Source organism: Gracilinanus agilis, chromosome 1 (assembly GCF_016433145.1).
Source record: "Gracilinanus agilis isolate LMUSP501 chromosome 1, AgileGrace, whole genome shotgun sequence".
Classification (NCBI taxonomy): domain Eukaryota; kingdom Metazoa; phylum Chordata; class Mammalia; order Didelphimorphia; family Didelphidae; genus Gracilinanus; species Gracilinanus agilis.
Genome location: NC_058130.1, coordinates 112,507,334 through 112,525,269, shown reverse-complemented (window position 1 = coordinate 112,525,269; position 17,936 = coordinate 112,507,334). Strand labels below are relative to the sequence as shown.

The 17,936-nt window shown below is 36.9% G+C and overlaps 1 protein-coding gene across 3 annotated transcripts; it reads right to left on the bottom strand.

Moving 5' to 3' along the window:
• Window positions 1-352: 352 nt before the first annotated feature.
• LOC123256758 (zinc finger protein basonuclin-2-like) lies at window positions 353-17,833 on the bottom strand. Of its 3 annotated transcripts, XM_044685339.1 has the most exons (4): window positions 17,712-17,833; window positions 17,227-17,292; window positions 2,723-2,756; window positions 353-1,152 (listed from the first exon to the last, which is right to left on the bottom strand). In XM_044685339.1, exon 4 carries the CDS (start codon window positions 1,095-1,097, stop codon window positions 492-494), a length of 606 nt encoding a protein of 201 aa, XP_044541274.1. In that variant the 5' UTR covers window positions 1,098-1,152; window positions 2,723-2,756; window positions 17,227-17,292; window positions 17,712-17,833; the 3' UTR covers window positions 353-491. The 3 variants fall into 3 exon arrangements, with proteins under 3 accessions (XP_044541274.1, XP_044541266.1, XP_044541260.1); XM_044685331.1 differs by lacking the exon at window positions 17,227-17,292; XM_044685325.1 differs by lacking the exons at window positions 2,723-2,756; window positions 17,227-17,292.
• Between the last annotated feature and the right edge of the window lie 103 nt (window positions 17,834-17,936).

Below are 17,936 nucleotides of genomic sequence, written 5' to 3'. Positions count from 1 at the left end.
TCAACGCCTTAAAAGTCCACAAAGACAACTAGAATTTCCTTTTTTGTTTCTTTTTTCCTCTTTTTCGCTTTTTTTGTTTTTTTGGGTTTTTTTGCTTTTTTTTTTTTTTTTAACAGGCAACAGTCATGGGTACAACAAACTGTCTCTTTGGAGATGACCAAGTAATTTTATAATAAATTTGGGACTAGTTGCAAGTTTGTGTGTGTGTTTTTTTAAAGGGCATTTTATTGTTACCCCCATTTTAAAGATCCCACCCTTTTCCCAAGAATATAAAGGAAAAAGAACAAAACCCAAAAGCACCTAGTGTTTTCTTTCTTTTTTTTTAAAGAAAAAAATATATGTATATATGTACACACATACAGGCATATGTGTGTATATACACATATGTATCTACATATCTATATACACACACATACACACAGACTGAATATGGCAGTTCAAACATGTAGGCCATCTGGTGAGAGCTGGCATTTGAAGTGTCCATCCTTAAACTAATCTACTGAAGTGAAGGGAATGTTTTTATGGAGATTAGGGTTCTGACTGTGCCGATTTCGGCTGCGCACAGAGGAAAACATCATATTGCAACCCGGGACTTTGCACTTGTGCATCTCTCTCAAATGCACCGTTTTGTAGTGCACTCTCAGGGTCCCCTTGTTGCTATACATTTTGTGGCAGATGTTGCACATTATTCCACCATTGCTCACAGACACGCTGTTGAACATGAGGGATCCAGGAACTTCAGCCCCAATGCCTACAGGGAGGGCAGGGACCTCAGCCTTGTGTGCAGACTCCCCACTGTCACTCGCCCCATCAATGTCATCCAGGAGAATCCCTTCATCACTCCCTGCATCGGACTCTCTGGAGGAATGGATGCTGCTGCTCGACTGGATGCTCGAGGTGGTACTCAGGTCTAAGACCATGTAGTCTTCAGTCATGCCTCTCCCGTAGCCGTTCATGTGGGAATCTTCAGTGCCTGCCGGGGAGGAGGCATCTTCCCTGACGTCAAGTCCCATTGGGTGCTGTGCACCGTAGATCTTCACCAAAAATTCGTCACGGAGGTCCTTGCTAAGGGAGGGCTGAGATGAGTCTAGGCCCATGTCATCCAGTTCTTTGGTCAACAGTTTTCGGTGCAGGTTTATGTTGGCACTGTGTCTAGGAAAAGAAGAGGGAAGGGGTGGGCAGGTGGGGGAAAGGGAGGGACGAGAAGAGAGGGGGGCATTTTTAAATTGACTCGGCTTTCATTCAGTCATCACGTTATGCATAGTCACTGCCAAGGATACCATCTTAAAAACATAAACATTTCTGCTATTTCCTCAGGGGTCAGGATGGGTGAGTGGTGGAGGTGGAGAAGGGGGAGCGCTTCACTAACATTATCTTTGGGAGACGGTGAGATCTCGCGTTGAACTCAAAGCCCAAACCATGCTGCTTTTCCTGAGTCACTGATCACTGATCTGATCATTTTGTGTGTGTGTGTGTGTGTGTGTGTGTGTGTGTTATTGACTACAGCAACAAGAGTCCTCAAAGCAGACATTCTAGAAAGAAAAGGGAATTGCCCTCTAAAGAGGCTGTATTTTCGTCTATTTTTTTAATAAGACGTTTATTTAGAGGAATTCAGAGGACACATTGTGAAAATTGTGAGGAAATTGTATTAAAGGGGTGGCTGAGCTATAGGGTCAAACCTATAGGGTCAAACACTTGATGCATGTCTGAATATTAATGAAGAATATTAAAGTAGGTGCCTGGTCATTTTAAATCAACCAAGCAGGGTTTTTTTTTAAAATAACCCTCCTATAAATGAGCAATTAAAGATAGAATACTAAGATTAAGCTTATTTTCCTGATCTATTTGGAATCATAACTTTGTACAAAGGTAAAATAAATGTATTTCTGAAATGTGGCAATAATATTTGCTTTAGAACATGCTTTATACTAGTTGCTAAGATATGTTTTCACAAAAAATGAAAAAAATATAGAAGTTTTTGCTTTTTTAAAATAAAAATCCCACCCCCATCCCCACTAAAGAAGGAGAAAAATCCCCAAGGGATAGGATCAATGATTTGCTCTCCCTCCCCCCACAAAAAAATTCAGTCTCAGTTTTTAACAAATCCTATATTCATAGACAAGCAAAACTCCTGTGCAACTTCCTGGTAGTTTTGTGTGTATAGAAAATATAGGATTTGTCTCAGAGCATCCATAGGGATGTCATGAATTACAAAGTCTGATATGCTATTATCTATCTGAAAAACATTGCCTTAGTCTTCCCCCCCAATTTATTTTCAAAGCCCCCAAGGGCATATACCTCTCTCCACCTGACAAGGCTTAAATGTTTAACAAATATCTAAAATGAAAGCTACTGTTGCCAAAAGAATTAATAATAATAATAATAATAATAATAATAACTTCTCAGGAATAAGAGAAGTTCAACATTATACTGGATTGTTATGATTAAAATAACCAAAATTGGCAAATGTAAAGTTTCAATTATATATAGTAAAAATTAAAAAAGGACTTTAAGACTCAAAGAAGTTACTTATTAATTTGGTTACAAGAGTGGATTATTTTCCTTGGAAATGAAGGGTGGTTGAGAGGTATGTGCCAGATAGACAAGGAAGATGGGAAGGTTTTCCACCTTCCACATGAGACAATAATAGCACTCTTGATTTTGTAGGGGCAGAAGTGTTAGACACACCTCTCCACACTGCACTTAGGAAGGCTGAGCTTACCTTGTGATAATAAGATCAGCTTTCTAATCTTTTGCTAAATCGATCACAAAAGAAAGCAAGAATGAGAGACAGAGAGAGAAAAAGAGAGAAAGGGAGAGAGAGAGACAGAAAGAGAGAGAGAGAGAGAAAACAAATTCACATTCTAGACATCTGGTTTTTAAAAAAACTTATAAAAAACAATAAAAATAGGGATTTAACATGTTCTGATCATAAAATCATTTTCTGTCATAAGCCATCATCTCATACTGCTGTCTTGGTGATTATCAGATCAGCTGCACAATCCAAAATCATAAATCAAATTAGACAAACCAAATTCACAGCATCATCATCATCATCCATAAATGAGTTCTAAACAGATGCATGCAGTGTGCAGATACATGAATGATAAACAGAAGTCGTCCCTGTAGTCCCTGCTCTGACACAGTTGTTCCTTGCTTCCTTAGTGTCAGATGGCAGATGACTGCAAGTGCAGGTTGCTAAGCACACTGCAGGAAATGCCTACTGTGAAAGTCTTTATCCTGATATGTGGGTATGACACCACTGGAATCTGAATAAAAATGCAAAACTAGAACTACGCTATGTACTATTACTCTATTGATAAAAAAAAAATCTAAGTGAAAGGCACTCACTCTATTTAATATTTCTTAACAGCCCTCCCTCTCTTGATTTCACAAACTCACATTTTGTGATAGCTGTGATCTAGAACTAGGCAGGTTAAGTAAGCTCTCTCTTGTTTCTCACACATCTGCAGTTACCATTTCCTTGGTTCACTGCTGAGAAAACAGCAGTCAGACACAAAGCAATATCATCAAGAATCATTGAATAAAGAAGGAAGAATAAATTAACACTGAGAAAGGACACACTGATCCCCCAGATGGACACGTCTTCCCAAAGATGACTTGTGAAAATAGACAACTTCGCTGAGACTGTATAGGAAGAGATGTTTCTCTTTGGGTCCCACTTGCAGCAGTGGAAATCTGTAATCTAATTAGGTGATGTACCAGCCCTCAATATCTGTCAACCAAACGATGTGCAGAAATGTGTAGACCAGCTCTGGCACTCTGTTCAACAGTGTCCCTTTTCCGCTGTCAGCAGTACCGTTGGCTTCTGCTAATATAATTACATTGACTTTTATTCAATTAAGTGCCATCCCTGGCTTTAAAAAAAAAGCTGCTTTATCAATTGATTCAGGTGTAATGCAATAATAAAGATGAACTCATGGCAGTGCATTAGCTCTGCTGTTCATAACTTTTGAACACGGGTTCATTCATAGTAGTCGATTTCCATTATGCAACCACAGTTCAAAAGAATTGATTCTTTTATGTTCATTTCTTAATCTATTTCATTTTTGTTTAATAATCCTCCTAAAGGCCAAATGCAAAAACACTCAAGTAAGGATGGGAAGAATGTATAGTGGGAAGTTATCTAATCTACTCTTGCAGTGTTGGTTTGCAAAATCTCTCATAGGAAGATGAGGAATAGTGAAGACAGGGTGAGATGTGTGAAAGGTAGAAAGGGGGAAAAAAGAGTGTAGGAGAAAAACAGCAAGAGGAAAGGAAAGGGTCAGGGAGAAGGAGAGAGACCATTCTTTCAGAAATGTGAACAGACTGAATACCGAGAAGATTTATGACATCGGTTGAGTTGATCACTTCCTCCAGGTCAGATTTCAGCCTCCTGACAAAGAGCAAGAAGCAGCACTTGGTTTTAACTGGAACCCTAAGGTGTCATACTACTCTGTGGCAGTCAATTAGTTATCATAATGTATTTGGAAATAGACACAAAGACCCAGGGTTAATGGCAATTTAGGGAATGTTATGAGTTTCTTTTGGATCAGCAGAACAGGGAAGAAAAAAAGAAGAGAAAAGGAAAGATATCAACTATAAAGTTCACATATTGATTCAGACCATGAATTGTATCAAAACAAAAGAAACCTTCTGAAAAAGGTTTTAAGAACAAAAAGGTTCAGAAATGGTAAGAGAAAAATGAGATTCTTAAAAAGTGGCAAAGAATCAAGTTACCCGAAAGATGTACTAAGTAGAAGAAAGAGTCCACGAAAGACATCTTCTGGTCAAGAGAAGTAGTTCAGAGGCAGATGGAAGAAAAGGCAGAATGGGAATTCTATTAAAAACAAGGGATATCTAAATAAAGTTCTCATATGGTTTCCTCTAGACATATCGTGCTCTGAATACATTCCTAAAGCAGGTATCTACCCAAGATGGAGCCAGGACAGTCTACTTTGGAGTGCATGAACATTTTATCAGATCCCAATATCGTGGGTGCCAATATTACAAATGTTATGTTTCTACTTAATTGTTGATGAATTGGTTATGTAGGAAGTGCAGAAATGTGTGGGCATGTTCCCAGGACAACAGAATGCCTTGGAGGGAAATGAAGAGCATGGGTGGTAGAGACAAGGTTTGGCCTTGGTTGTGGTCATCAGAACAATGGTCCCAAAATCTGGCTCAAAAAATGATCACGTGCCTTGAAATCTAGCAATAATGTAGCAAAGTTTCAGAGAGTATGCTTTTTTTTTTCCCAACAGGAACTAGAGATATTAAAGAGTAGAAATTTAAAAATCTGAGGCATGAAGCTAAATCTTTAAGGTGAGTAATAAGGAGGAAAAGTCAAATACTGGCCCTTATAAAAGCTGAATATAATCCAAGGGAGTTCCACATATATACTTTTGTATAAATTTCACCCCAAATCATAGCCTATAATCAGAATGATCAATAAATCTTTTGAATAGTTTAAATTCACATTTCTTTTACCTACTCTCATCTGCAAATTTTCTACAGTTTACCGAAGGCACCGAATGTGATAAAGCTTTCAGTGAATGAAAAACCATATTCAGTATTCTTTCTAAATTTGGAATGACATAGATTATAATGATGACTGAAAATGATCTTATTGGACTGAAATGGACTCCAGACTTTCCTTCCCTATTCCAATTCTCCAGTGAGATTCTCACTAGGCATAAACAGAAGAAAAGTGAATATAACTTTAGCAAATGCAGTCAATTAAATGCACATGCTATTTGCCGAGTGTGTTTAAGTCCAGACTTGGGATTCTTCAACAGTTTTCTTTTTAAATTGTCAATTTGCCCAATTCTATTTAATGCACTGGTTATCTGTGAAAATGAAAAAAATCTAACAGCTGGATTTTAAAGAATAAGTATGAGCTTTTGGAGTTCTGTTTTGTGGTATAAGGGGGAAATTCAAAATGAAAGAAAAGTGTCATGGCTAACTTCAAAATCAAGCTGTGGAAATCAGGAACTGGATAATCCATTAATCCCAATGTATCTTTATATCAAGGGCTGGACTTACCTTTCTAAATAATGCTAAGTGAAACAGCGAGTCACAGAATTTACTGATTTGAGATTACAACGGTCAATTAGAAGGCTCCAAAGTAGATGTGAACAGTGAAACTTTATAAAACTAGGGATTATTTTTTTAAAAAAAGTTTTGTGACTTATACAGTTTATTCTATTAAAATCCACCTTTACAAGGCTTTGGCTCCAATGTCACTCTTGTTATTTGGGGTTAGTGGTTTTTCTTTTTCTTATTTCTAAGTTAAAGGGTAGTTTGGACCCAGCTCTTCACAGCACCTTGCACATAAGGAGATGCTCAGGAAGTATGTTTATTGATTGATACCTAATTTGGGCCTGGCTAGAGAGAATATGTGGGCATTCTGTCAATCTTAACAATGTTTTTCTACACTGAAGTGCAAGACTGCCATTCAAACCTAAAGAAATGGGGGTGGGGAAAACAAGCTTCTGATCCACCTTCCAGTTTTATTGAGACTCACTAGCTATTGCCTTTACTCTGCATAATTTGTGTATTACTGTTTATTAATTGTGGTTTCAGAGGGAGCGTTTGCTGCTCTGTTGAAATCAATGACATTTCTGACACTTAGAGGGTTTGTGTTTGGCTTTTTTTTTTTTTTTTTTTTTTAAGAAATAGCAATTGTTAAATATAGGTTGCTATTTTTGGGTTCTCTGCAGGAGATCTGAAAACCAGCCCCTTGTAGACAGAGGAAGAAAATTCAAAGTAAAATGCCATATAACACTTCCTAAAGCCCCAAAGTGAAGGAATGCTTATTAAATGCAGGAAATAAAGGACAAGTAAGTTCTTTTGCAAATTAAAAATGTGGAATTCAGTCATTTCAATCCTTTTCAATATGAAACAAATCATTCACACTGGTCACGCAGACAGTTCCCTCTACACTCAAATTATTCACTTGAAGATAAGCTCCCACCAAACTCTTTAGGGGTTTAACTAATTTACAGCACAGATACGGCACGTCTGTTGTAATAACAGGTAGGATGTATTGGGGTCGACCATTTATCAGAATTAGACTTCTTTTCTCAATTCACAGTGAATTATGCTGCCTACACTGCTCCTCTTTCTCAGAGCTTGCCATCCCCTTACGGCCCCTAATGTGGCAGGCAAACAAAATTGACAGTCTCATCTTGTCAACAAGGGGTGATTCTCTTGAGAAGCCATTTAACTTTGCAGAGGAAGCAATGTATTAATGTGCCTGTCCCAGGAATGTTAATCATCTTCTAGCTTCTTCTAACTTTGACGTGAACGAAATCACCAAATTTGTTTACTAAATGAATCGTAATATGCTAATAAGAAAGCATGACATATACGGAAAAGCCAAACAGATGGTTTGTTTACTCCACTTTGCAACTTTATAAATGTTGTAACTCTGAAGATGTTAGTGAGAATTATTGGTTTGTTGGCAGAGGCAAACATGCCTTTTGCATACTAAATCTGGGGCTACAGTTAGAAACCAATTTGTCATTGCTGGGGAATGCATAAAAAATGTTAATGGCACGATGGCATTTAGGGAGGAAGAATGGTGGGCTATGGCTGTGCTTGTGGCGCAGGTTAAGTATAGAATTGATATCCAGCAGCAGTGTTCTCTACCTATCTTCTTCTGAGTTATAGCTGACACTTTAGGGCTTCTCGAAAGGACTGATTATTCAGTAGCTATATGTACCTGTTGCACAGTTAACATGAGAGGAATATTACATGGTGAAGGGAAAGATGTTTTAATGACAACTGCTAAGGCACTCGGGCAAGTCCTATTGTGCTCTTTTTAATTTGAGGGAAAAAAGAAACTTCAGAGGTGTGGGTGGCATATTTTGCAAAACTATTCAGCATGCATCAGAGTTTTCTACTCTATAGTTTTAACTTAGCTAGCTGCCCCAGATACCCAGACCAAATTGTCAATCACTTCTCTTCTTTTTACACTCTGACTTTTGGAAAGAGTTTAGATGAAGATGACCACATTTCCAAAAGTTTCATGCAATGTATTCTCTCATGAGAAACCAAAAACTTACCTCCTTTATTCCGTTTTTTTGTTTGTTTGTTTGTTATTGGCCAATGAGTGAGACAAAGAGTAGCAACTTCTTGATAAGATTCATAAAATTTAAAGGAATGCTAACTCTGTTTTAAACACGCCTTAAAAGTTACATTCTTATTTAAATATATTAGATTATGGGACTATTAACATTTTGGGTGTATTTTTCTGAATAATCACTATCACTTGACTACTTTCTCTACTATAATTTTATGATGAAACAATTCTCAAATAGATATGGAAAGATTTCGCTTTGTTATTTTTTTTTACAGTCTATAAACTATGGCAATAATTATATGAATTAAAACTAGTTGAAAAGTAACCAGTTCAGTTGATCCACCAAAAATTGCATCTATTAGCCAGTAAATAAATTAGTTTTGGAAACATTCAGATGATTATATTGTTGGCTTTTTATTCGGTTCTTTGGGTATCACATAGGCACACTATAAGATGCAGAATTTTCCATAGAAGGGATGCTCTTGTCTTCCCAATATTTCTTGACATCACAAGTACTACCACCAAGGCAGGCAATACCAAATCCTACCCAACCTAAGGGTACTATTAATCTTGTGAGATTTCCCTCATATACTGTCAGTGGTTATTACTGCTGAACTTTTTACTCATCCACTGGAGAGACAAAGAAATGTTAAGGAAAGTATGAGTTCAGCTTGCTGTCCAAGGATCATTTTGGAGCAAGAAGCATTAGCAGTTGTCCCAGCCTGGCGCTTATATCTCATTTGAAACATCTACTCATTCCTGACCAACAAAGAAAATTTCAATAAAGTACTTTTACGGGTTTAACAACAGTGAGCTCTTGGGATTGTCAAAGTGCTCAGGCTTTTCCAAGGAGAGAAGAAATCAGCAGCTCAAATATAATTAACCTTCCATTCTCAATGCAAACTGCCACGCACAGGAGCTCTGCAGTCTATTAGTGAAGTTATAATGGCCAACAGGCAGAGGCAAAATTGGTCAAAAAGTTGGCTGCTGCTGTCATATTTTTGGAATTATGATTAATGACACTAATAATGTGGATGATTACTGATATGTGTATCTCCAGCAGTTTATCATATTGCTTTGGCTGCCTACGTCCACAATAAACAGGATGCTATCATTTACCCTTTTATTGAGGCAATCCTTCTCTTGAAGGAGCATATTCTAATTACTTTGTAATGTTTTATGTCTTAAACATTTTGCAGCTCTGGACCTTGCCAACTGCTTCATGTCTACCATTGATTAATTACTGAATGTTTAATCAAAATTTAGAACCTAATGTAGTCATTTATGAGCACAGAGCAGTGCCAAAGTAGTTAGGCTTGTATCCCAAGTTTGGAGAGTGTTGGGTTCAAAATCAAATCCCAGCTCTGCAGAAAGATCCAAGATTTTCACCTTGGGTGCTAGGAGTTTGCCAACACTACCTCTGCTGACAAATGGAAGGTAATCTAACTCAAGGATGCATAGCATCTTTATCTACTGACTCTCCTTTTGGATTTTCCTTTCTTCCTTACATCCCTCCTTTCTTCATCTTTCCCTAGCCAACAAAATGTTAGCATGGGATGCCTTAGTGAGCAAGAAAGCCTTTGTGGATACTAGTCATGAGAGCAGAGTTTTGAAGTGGTTAAACAAGTGAAAAATAATTTGCTGGGACAAATACATAAGTTTTTTTTTTAATGTGGATTTTTATGGTACTGTCATACAACCATTCACCGTTGAAGTTAAGTGTTTTTTTAATACCATTACTGAACTGCTGAAATGGATGCTAATATAGCTTGGAGTGCTAATGTCAAGTCCTGGTAATAAAAAAGACAGACTGCTGAATGAAATAATTTCAAGTAAAAAATAGAACAAAAGTGCTCTCTCTCTCTCGCGCTCCACTTTTATTGAATTGGGACTGACTGAGCCAATTGCTTTAGAAGTCTGTAAAACACAATTACTAGTGAGCTGACTGACCCAGCATTGCCCCCTCTGTGACAGAACAGACTAAAAAGCCTGCAGAATTAGTGCTGCTCCCCTATCCTGGCTATCAGACCTGAGACACTTCCTATTGAGGAGTTGTTGTTCTGTTGGTCAAAATCGGTCTTATCCTTGTGAAATCTTGTGATTCCTTAACCACTCAAGGCAGGTAACTTCATATATCACTGCACTAAATCAAGGTGCTCCATGCCCTTTCACCTCGCTACATGATTTCTGTGTCTCGTCTTCAGATGTTAATTGACATATTATGTGAGAATGAGTTTGTGTGTGTGTGTACATGGTGTATATATGTGCATATGGGAAAATAAGTTGTTCTGTATTTCTGGGTAGTTAATAATATTTTTAAATTGGGTAATAACATAATTAAGGTTTTGATTTTATATTCAACTGGAGGCAGTGGGCTTTAGGTTTTTCTATAGGTAGACTCAAGATCAGAAAGAAGAAAAAGAGCTAAACTGGGAGTGGGTAACATTCTCCTCTCCCTGTAATGGTTAATAAAAAGAAGTAATAAGCTTCATAAAGTATTAGAGTTAAGATCACTAACACTAGGCATAACAGCCTTTTACCCAGAATTTACAGCCAACATTTTAATTTAAGCAGATTGCTGTTGGGGGGATAGAATCTAGGTGCTCTTTTAAAGCATGGTTTTTGTGTTAAATAATGTGAGCAAAATTATCTTTACCTAAAATCATGTACTCTCCCTCTAGTATCTCTTCTCTCCTTCTACCATTCTGTTTTTCCTCTGTTCTCACCCCCATCACACATTTTGGCATCTAAGTATCAAAGTTACTGAATCTCAATCTCTATTTTTGACAAGTGCAGGGCCCTTTTTATTTTCTGCCACATCCATTTATTTGAAGTTTTTTGGAAACTTATGGCAAAAACATTAAATTATTTTAAAAAAAAAAGACTGTTTTCTTTTCTTTGCTTTATTTTAGAAATACTTTTTAGGTCAATCTTCAAAATGAAATTTAATTAGGAGAGAAGGAATACTCTTGTCCCATCCCAACAACCCCAGCACTTCTTAGAATCAAAATTAGAATTAAAATATCAGCAATAACTGGTCTTTTTAAGGAGGAGGTGGATGTGAAAGCTTTTCAACTGTGAGATCAAGTTACATTGGAGAGAGGGAGACAGAGAGAGAGAGAGAATGTGTGTTATAAGCAGCCTTCTAGCTTGTTTCCTGATGGGAACCTGAACATATTTTTAAAAAAATGAAAGGAAATGACCTCTCAAAGGGAATGAGTCAAATGAAGGACTGTGTGTCAAGAAAGACCCATGACAGGTGTGTTCAAGGTTTTAAAAGTCCTGACAAAGCTCAAACAGCCCACCCGGGTACTAAAAGGTAGCCAGCGTCAGGCAGACACTTAAGCACTGTTCAACTCAACAAACATTTAAAAGTGTCTACAAAGTAGAAGTCACTCCACTAGGGGCTGAGGATAAAAAGACAAAATATTCCCTGCTCTCCAAGAATTTATATTCTGCCATCAATGGAACTGACCAAGCATCTACCAAATAAACACATGCTTCACAAAGCTTTGTGCTTGAATAATCGGCTAACTTGGACAAAAGGAGAGAGAGAGAGAGAAATTTCTTTTTGGTGGAGAGGGTTAGAAATAAGGTTCAATAGATGTATATGTCCTGAATTACATGGCTCCTTGCAGCAGTATAGACCCAGTGCATGGGCTTTTATGGAACTAACATCAATAGTTATCTATAAACATCTGACATGCTTCTCCTAATTTAGGCAGGCATATTTGGTATAGGGTGATTGTCTGCTATGCTTTTTGTAAGTGGAAGGACAGAGGGGTCAGCATATACTGAAATAAACTTTGTTTTATACTGAGCCAGACCAGAAGGTCATTAAGAAGATGGGAGGTTTTACTTTGGCCTGATAGAACATCGGCTCATGATATAAGGAGACAGTTTTCTTCATTGCTTTCCTAACTACATATAAAACCCCAGATGACACAATCTACCATTGTAAAGGAGGTTTGTTGTTGGTGTTGTTATGGAAAGCTATGGATATAAAGGCAAAATCTATTGGTCTGCTGGTTCTATTGTGGAGCCAAATAGCTTTTGAAAAGAAACTATCACTTTGCATGTTAAGAAACCACGGGGTTTCACAGGCTCGCTTCATGGGGTCTTAGAAAACACAGCTCAGAGCACACTGATTGGCTAACGTACAAGTAGTGAAACATATATTGTCTCTGAAATGTTCTCTTTTTATATCTGAGGTGTGAAACAGAAACATCTTGTATTTGTCACCTAATTATATTAGGGCAAATAGTTCCCATGAAGTGGTGCTAAGTATTTTGTTTCTCAGAGCTGTCTTCTGGTATAATTATGCATAATTATTGAAAGGTAGATTCTTTAAAAAAAGTTATTTGTCTATAAGTTTCAAAACATAGTAGAAGATGAAAAATGGATGCTACTGAACCACAGGGAAGGTGGTAACAGGAGGCAGGTAGTGTTCACACCTTCACCTCTGTTGTTAATGTATGCAGTGGCTCATCAGAGGTATCTCATGCTAATTTATTCAAGCACACCTGTACAGGCAGGGCTGAGAGTCAGGTAATCAGACTAGCAAAAAAAGTATAGTCTCTGCTTTTTAGCTCCAGCTACCCAGAGGCCTATAGAGGAACAAATTTAGTTCTGGAGAGATCAGCAGGTTTTAATAAACCAAATACAGATGTCTTGCTCCATACAAATCAAAAAGTTTACATGTTTAAATCTGTTCTGCTTTAACTAGCAATCAAAAGCCAGGCTCATGCTTGGCACCAATACTTGTCTCATATTTATTTATCAATCACCCTGAGCAAATATTATTTGGTCTAAGAGCAGCTAAATCACCTTTCTCACACCTTGAGGTATATATTCTTACTTTTCTGAGAAGATGTAAGGTGAACCTTCTAACAATTAATAGTCACTATCTCTCAAAGAAAAGCAATAGTAAAGTTGTATATTTCTCCACCTTTGAAAACCTACCTAGGATGGGAAATAGAGAACAGAGAAACACATTTGATTCTCTGCAGATCAATTAGTTCCTCTACAACTGAGTCTTCATTTTACTTCTGAAATTTTAAAGTTGACAATCACTATGATGAATATAAAATAGATTTCATTATATCATCTAATGTCAGAGATTTGCAGAAAAGAGGCCAGCAGTCTATTTTTCCTCCCACAAAAAAAATGAATGTAATTCACTAATGAGGTATTTTCAGTATAGATGATTCACTACTACTACTACTCAGCCATCATTTCATGGGCAGCTAAACCAAAGCCAGGTAATAAGAAATGAAAAAACTAAGCTCAGCTAGCTTTATTATGCCCTCTTCAAGGAAATTTCCCTGAGATTATAGGTTCAGCCCAAATATTCATAATTTCATCATCCCAAGTGGTTAATTTTTTGTCCTATATATTTCAGGCTGTTGTATAGAATATGATCAGTGGTGGGTTGACATCTAATAAAATTTCAATAGGTGATGAGTCCATTCTCTTGCTCCCAAGCTACAGAATAGCATTTCAGCAATGGAGATGGCAAGGACAGAGAGTCTGGGTCTTTCCTACTATATTTTTTTCCATGTAAAAGATTTAGTGTTACCATAATGGATTGTAGACTAATTACCATTTCTACCCTGGTTGCATCTTTCCAGCAGCTAGGTAGCTCTCCATGTGATTTTCAAAGTAATACAGTGAAGGAGATTCCATAGGCTTATGTGATAGATAGTTCACTCTAATTTCTAACAACTATTATTAAAGGCAAGGATGAAAAGTTCTCTTTCCAATTAACTTAAATTCCTGTCACTAAATGTACATTTATTCCCTCTTGTCCAGTGAAGGGTATCTAGGACATCTTGTTTATAATTCTCTCCCCCCAGGAAATGCACCCAGCATTCACTTTCATCTCTCTCTCTCTCAAACTTTTTGTTTTTTTCTTTTTTTTCCCTGAGTATCACTGAGAGAATCCCTTTATTATTAAAATGAACTCCTCTCTGTACTGTGGTTTAATAGATCACATCTGTATAAAATACTTTAAGGTTTCTTATAAAGCTGAAAAACTACCCTATAAATTCAGCAGTATGAGAATTAGTTCCCCCATTTTACAGATGAGGAAACTTCAATTTAAAGGTGGTAAGTGACTTCAGAGACAAGGTCTTCTGATCCCACATTCGGTGGCCTTAATACTTCACCATACTATTATTCTTATGTGGCTTAGGGGGTTATTAAGAGGGGTATTGGGTCTTTGCCAACTAATTGCCAAACTACATGCCCATTATTTCCTCTCTCCATTTTAAAACCTACTACATGATTATCTCAGAAGAGTCCTAGGAGAACTGATGAGGTATTTTTTGTAAGGTATTTTGGGATCTTCAATAGACAAGGTTATAAACATAAAAAATGAGAAGAATGCTAATACTAGGATTTTTTGTTCGTTCTACTTCATGCATCCTCTATTCTCTCTATTCTCTCTTGTTTCACTACTACAACCCCCACTCAAAATCTCTCATGCTTTATTTGCACAAGGAAGAGTCAAGGATGGATGAACTGAGACTCTAGGGATTGGAAAGAAATGGGTCTAAGGAGAGGAGGATTAAAGGGAGAGTAGGCTTTCTGCTTGGGAAGGGTCATTGACTCAGAGAAATGATAAGAAAATGTGTCTTTCTTGGATTCATAGGAAATTATTGAAAGAAATCACAGTCACTGATTCCCTAGGATCTCTATGACTAATAAGCTAGTAAGGAAGGAAAAAGGAAAGCTGTGAGGTGAGAAATATCATCTTTAGGAGCCAGGCAAAAGTGAACCAAGGTCTGGGTTCTAAAGCAAGGAGGAGATCAAATTGCCCATCTCTCTGAAATTAGAAATAGGAGGTGATAACTTAGAAATTAAATAAGACAGTACTATCAACTACCATTTTTGTTACTCAAGTTTCAAAGATAATGGCCCCAAGTAATGAATGGTGAGAGCTGGTATGTTCTTTACTAGCATTATTCCTTATACGTAGCTGTGTAGAACCTCTAAGATCCCTAAGCTTTATTTGCATGGTTAGAAACATTAAAAATGAAAAAGAAAACACCAATTTTCTAAGGAACCAAGAATATTGTTGTCCCTGAAAGGGGTCATGAGATAAATATAAGGTCTTGATTAAAAAGAAACAAAAACCTAAACAAAACAAATCCTAATTATTTAGTTTTTGTTGTAAATAAAACTTTTTAGCCTTTAATAGTCTTTTAAATAAACTTTGTTGGTAAGTAAACATAAAAGCCCTGTAAAAAGATTAATTCTGGGTAATATTTCACACAGATGATGAAAAAATCCAGAAAAAGTGGTTTCTTATTTTGTAAAAAGTGATACCACCTTAAAATGTTCTAGAAATGTGAACTCATGTTCTCAACTTAGCTGGAGTTATCTAAAAGACAGACCTAACCTTTAAGGGGCTGGTCAATAATCAATGTTTGGTCTTTGTTATAAACAAGTAGATTTATTTGTTACTAAATCTTTAAGATAAATGATACTACAAAGAAGAACTTCTCAGTGATATAAAAAATGAGGGTATGTTTCCATGTGAGTTCATATAAGTAACCATCCTGATCTTTGGATATGTAGCCTTTTTGTCCCAGTGTCATTTATTCTAATATTAGGTCTTAATGTGTCCTTCAGAAATCATGATAAAGATTCTTGCAAATAAAATCAAATTTAGACTAGTCTTCAAATATTTCATCTTCGTGAATTTTGTGCAGATTTCCATAAAGGCCCTTTTTTGCTAATAAATGTCCAATGACTTAGTTTCATTAGTCCTACTGTGGCATCTCAAATAAGTATTTCCAGGTGTAAAGCAATAAACAACATGAAAATCACCACTTTGAGATGCCATCTTGGACACTAAAAAGACAATCTCTAATATTCAAAATTCTCTCTCTCTCTCTCTCTCTCTCTCTCTCTCTCTATATATATATATATATATATATATATATATATATAATATATATAAATTGATAAAGGAAATCTGCAGAAGAGAATATAAACAAGTTTTAGGGAATGGGATATTTGTGGAAGAAGAAAAGTCTTTCAAAACAAGGGTTTCTCTTCATGCTATATCCTGATAAAGAGAGGCTAATGGAAAAGCTTTTGGTTTTCATGGGTCTGATTTTATTCCATTAAAATAGGCACTATTTGACTTTCTAGAATCCACTGTTATGGATGTTGGGGAAAACCCTAAGAGACAAAAAGGTCTACCTGCCAGAGGATTCTTCATTTTGTGTTGTACTCTGCAGAAAATCTCCAACCAACAAATTGACCTGAACAAGCTTTAGGAAAGGGGCGGCTGTTTGGCAATCTGTTAGCTGAGTCTAATTTATTTCTTCTGTTATCTTTTGCTTTTTTACTACATTGTAATATTTCATTTTTTTAAAAAATGGGAAAATTCACAACTGATGAACCACATTTAATCTAATAACAAGAACCAACCACTCTGACTATAATAAGAATACTGAATTATGTAAACAATCTGCTCACCATCTTATTTCCACAAGTGTGGTAGAACTGTTTTACCCCACCATTGACCACCTTGACAAATTCCATTTATATTACATTTTCTTTAGGAATAAAAAAGAATATTGTATAAAAAGCCTAAGAGGTTTAGGACCAGCTGCTTCTGTTTAAACCCAACTGTTTCAGTACTGAAGCAACATAGTTAGAGTATGATGTCATCTGAAGGCTGGGCATAATACAGTTTAACGGATCCCAAAAATGCATAGGGGTTTCCCCTCCCTTCTGTGCATGACTCTCGTTGCAGTTAATTAACCGTGCATGAGAGATTCATAGAATCTTAAAGGTAATAGAGTCCAACCCCTGATTCCACAGATGAGGAAACTTCAACTCATCAAATTAAGCCACTTATCTAAAACCATACAGCTAATTAGTAGCAGAGGCTGGGCTAGATCCCACATTTGCTGACTCCTCTTCTAGTATTCTTTCTAGTACCCCAGTACATTAAAAAAAATTGAAATTATTAAAAAAAAATCCCAACCCCCACCCAAAACCTAGTCTAAATATTTTTTCTGTTCCATTTCCTCAAGTATTATTACTAATAATAATAATAATAAAAAAAAACCCAAGGACACAATGAATACCCATTTAAGGAATCATAACATTTCTGGTTATACCTACGGAGATGCAGGGTGTTCCGATGTCCTGGACCTATGGTTCTTTCCATCCGTAAATTTCTGTTTCTATATTGGATAGATATGTGTGTATGAAGATAATATATTTATTTAATTAAAAAGCCACAGGGAAAAGCAATTATATATCAAACAGAAGCTGCGGCTTCTAAGTGAAGTTATATGGGAAGGGAAGGGTGTTGTGTACATGTGTCATTATACACACCTGGATGCATGGAAACACACATATACACAAAGCACACAAAATAATGGCGTGCATCACTGGGCAAAAATGGCATATGATTCTGCATGCTAATACACAACAAACACCAACTGCGACAATCCTTCATTATCATGGTGGCATGGCTGTCATTTGATCACCGCGGGCAATCTCTACAATGCTTCAAAAACACCTTAAAGCTGGATTTTCTTACGTTAAGTCCAACATTACTGAGCCACACAGCAGCGGCAGTCAATGGAGATTTACTGACCTGTCTCTGCTTCGCCGGGAGGGGAAGGCAGCGTTACAGCCGGCCACTGTGCAGACATGCATCTCTTTTAAGTGAACGTTTCTGTAGTGGAGCTTCACGCTGTAGGAGCTTTTGAAACTCTTCTTGCACACATAGCATATCTTGGGGTCTGGGCTAGAACACAAGTCCCCTTCGGGGGAGAACTTCTGGGGGCTGCCATAGTTCAAAGAGGACGCGAAGCTGTCG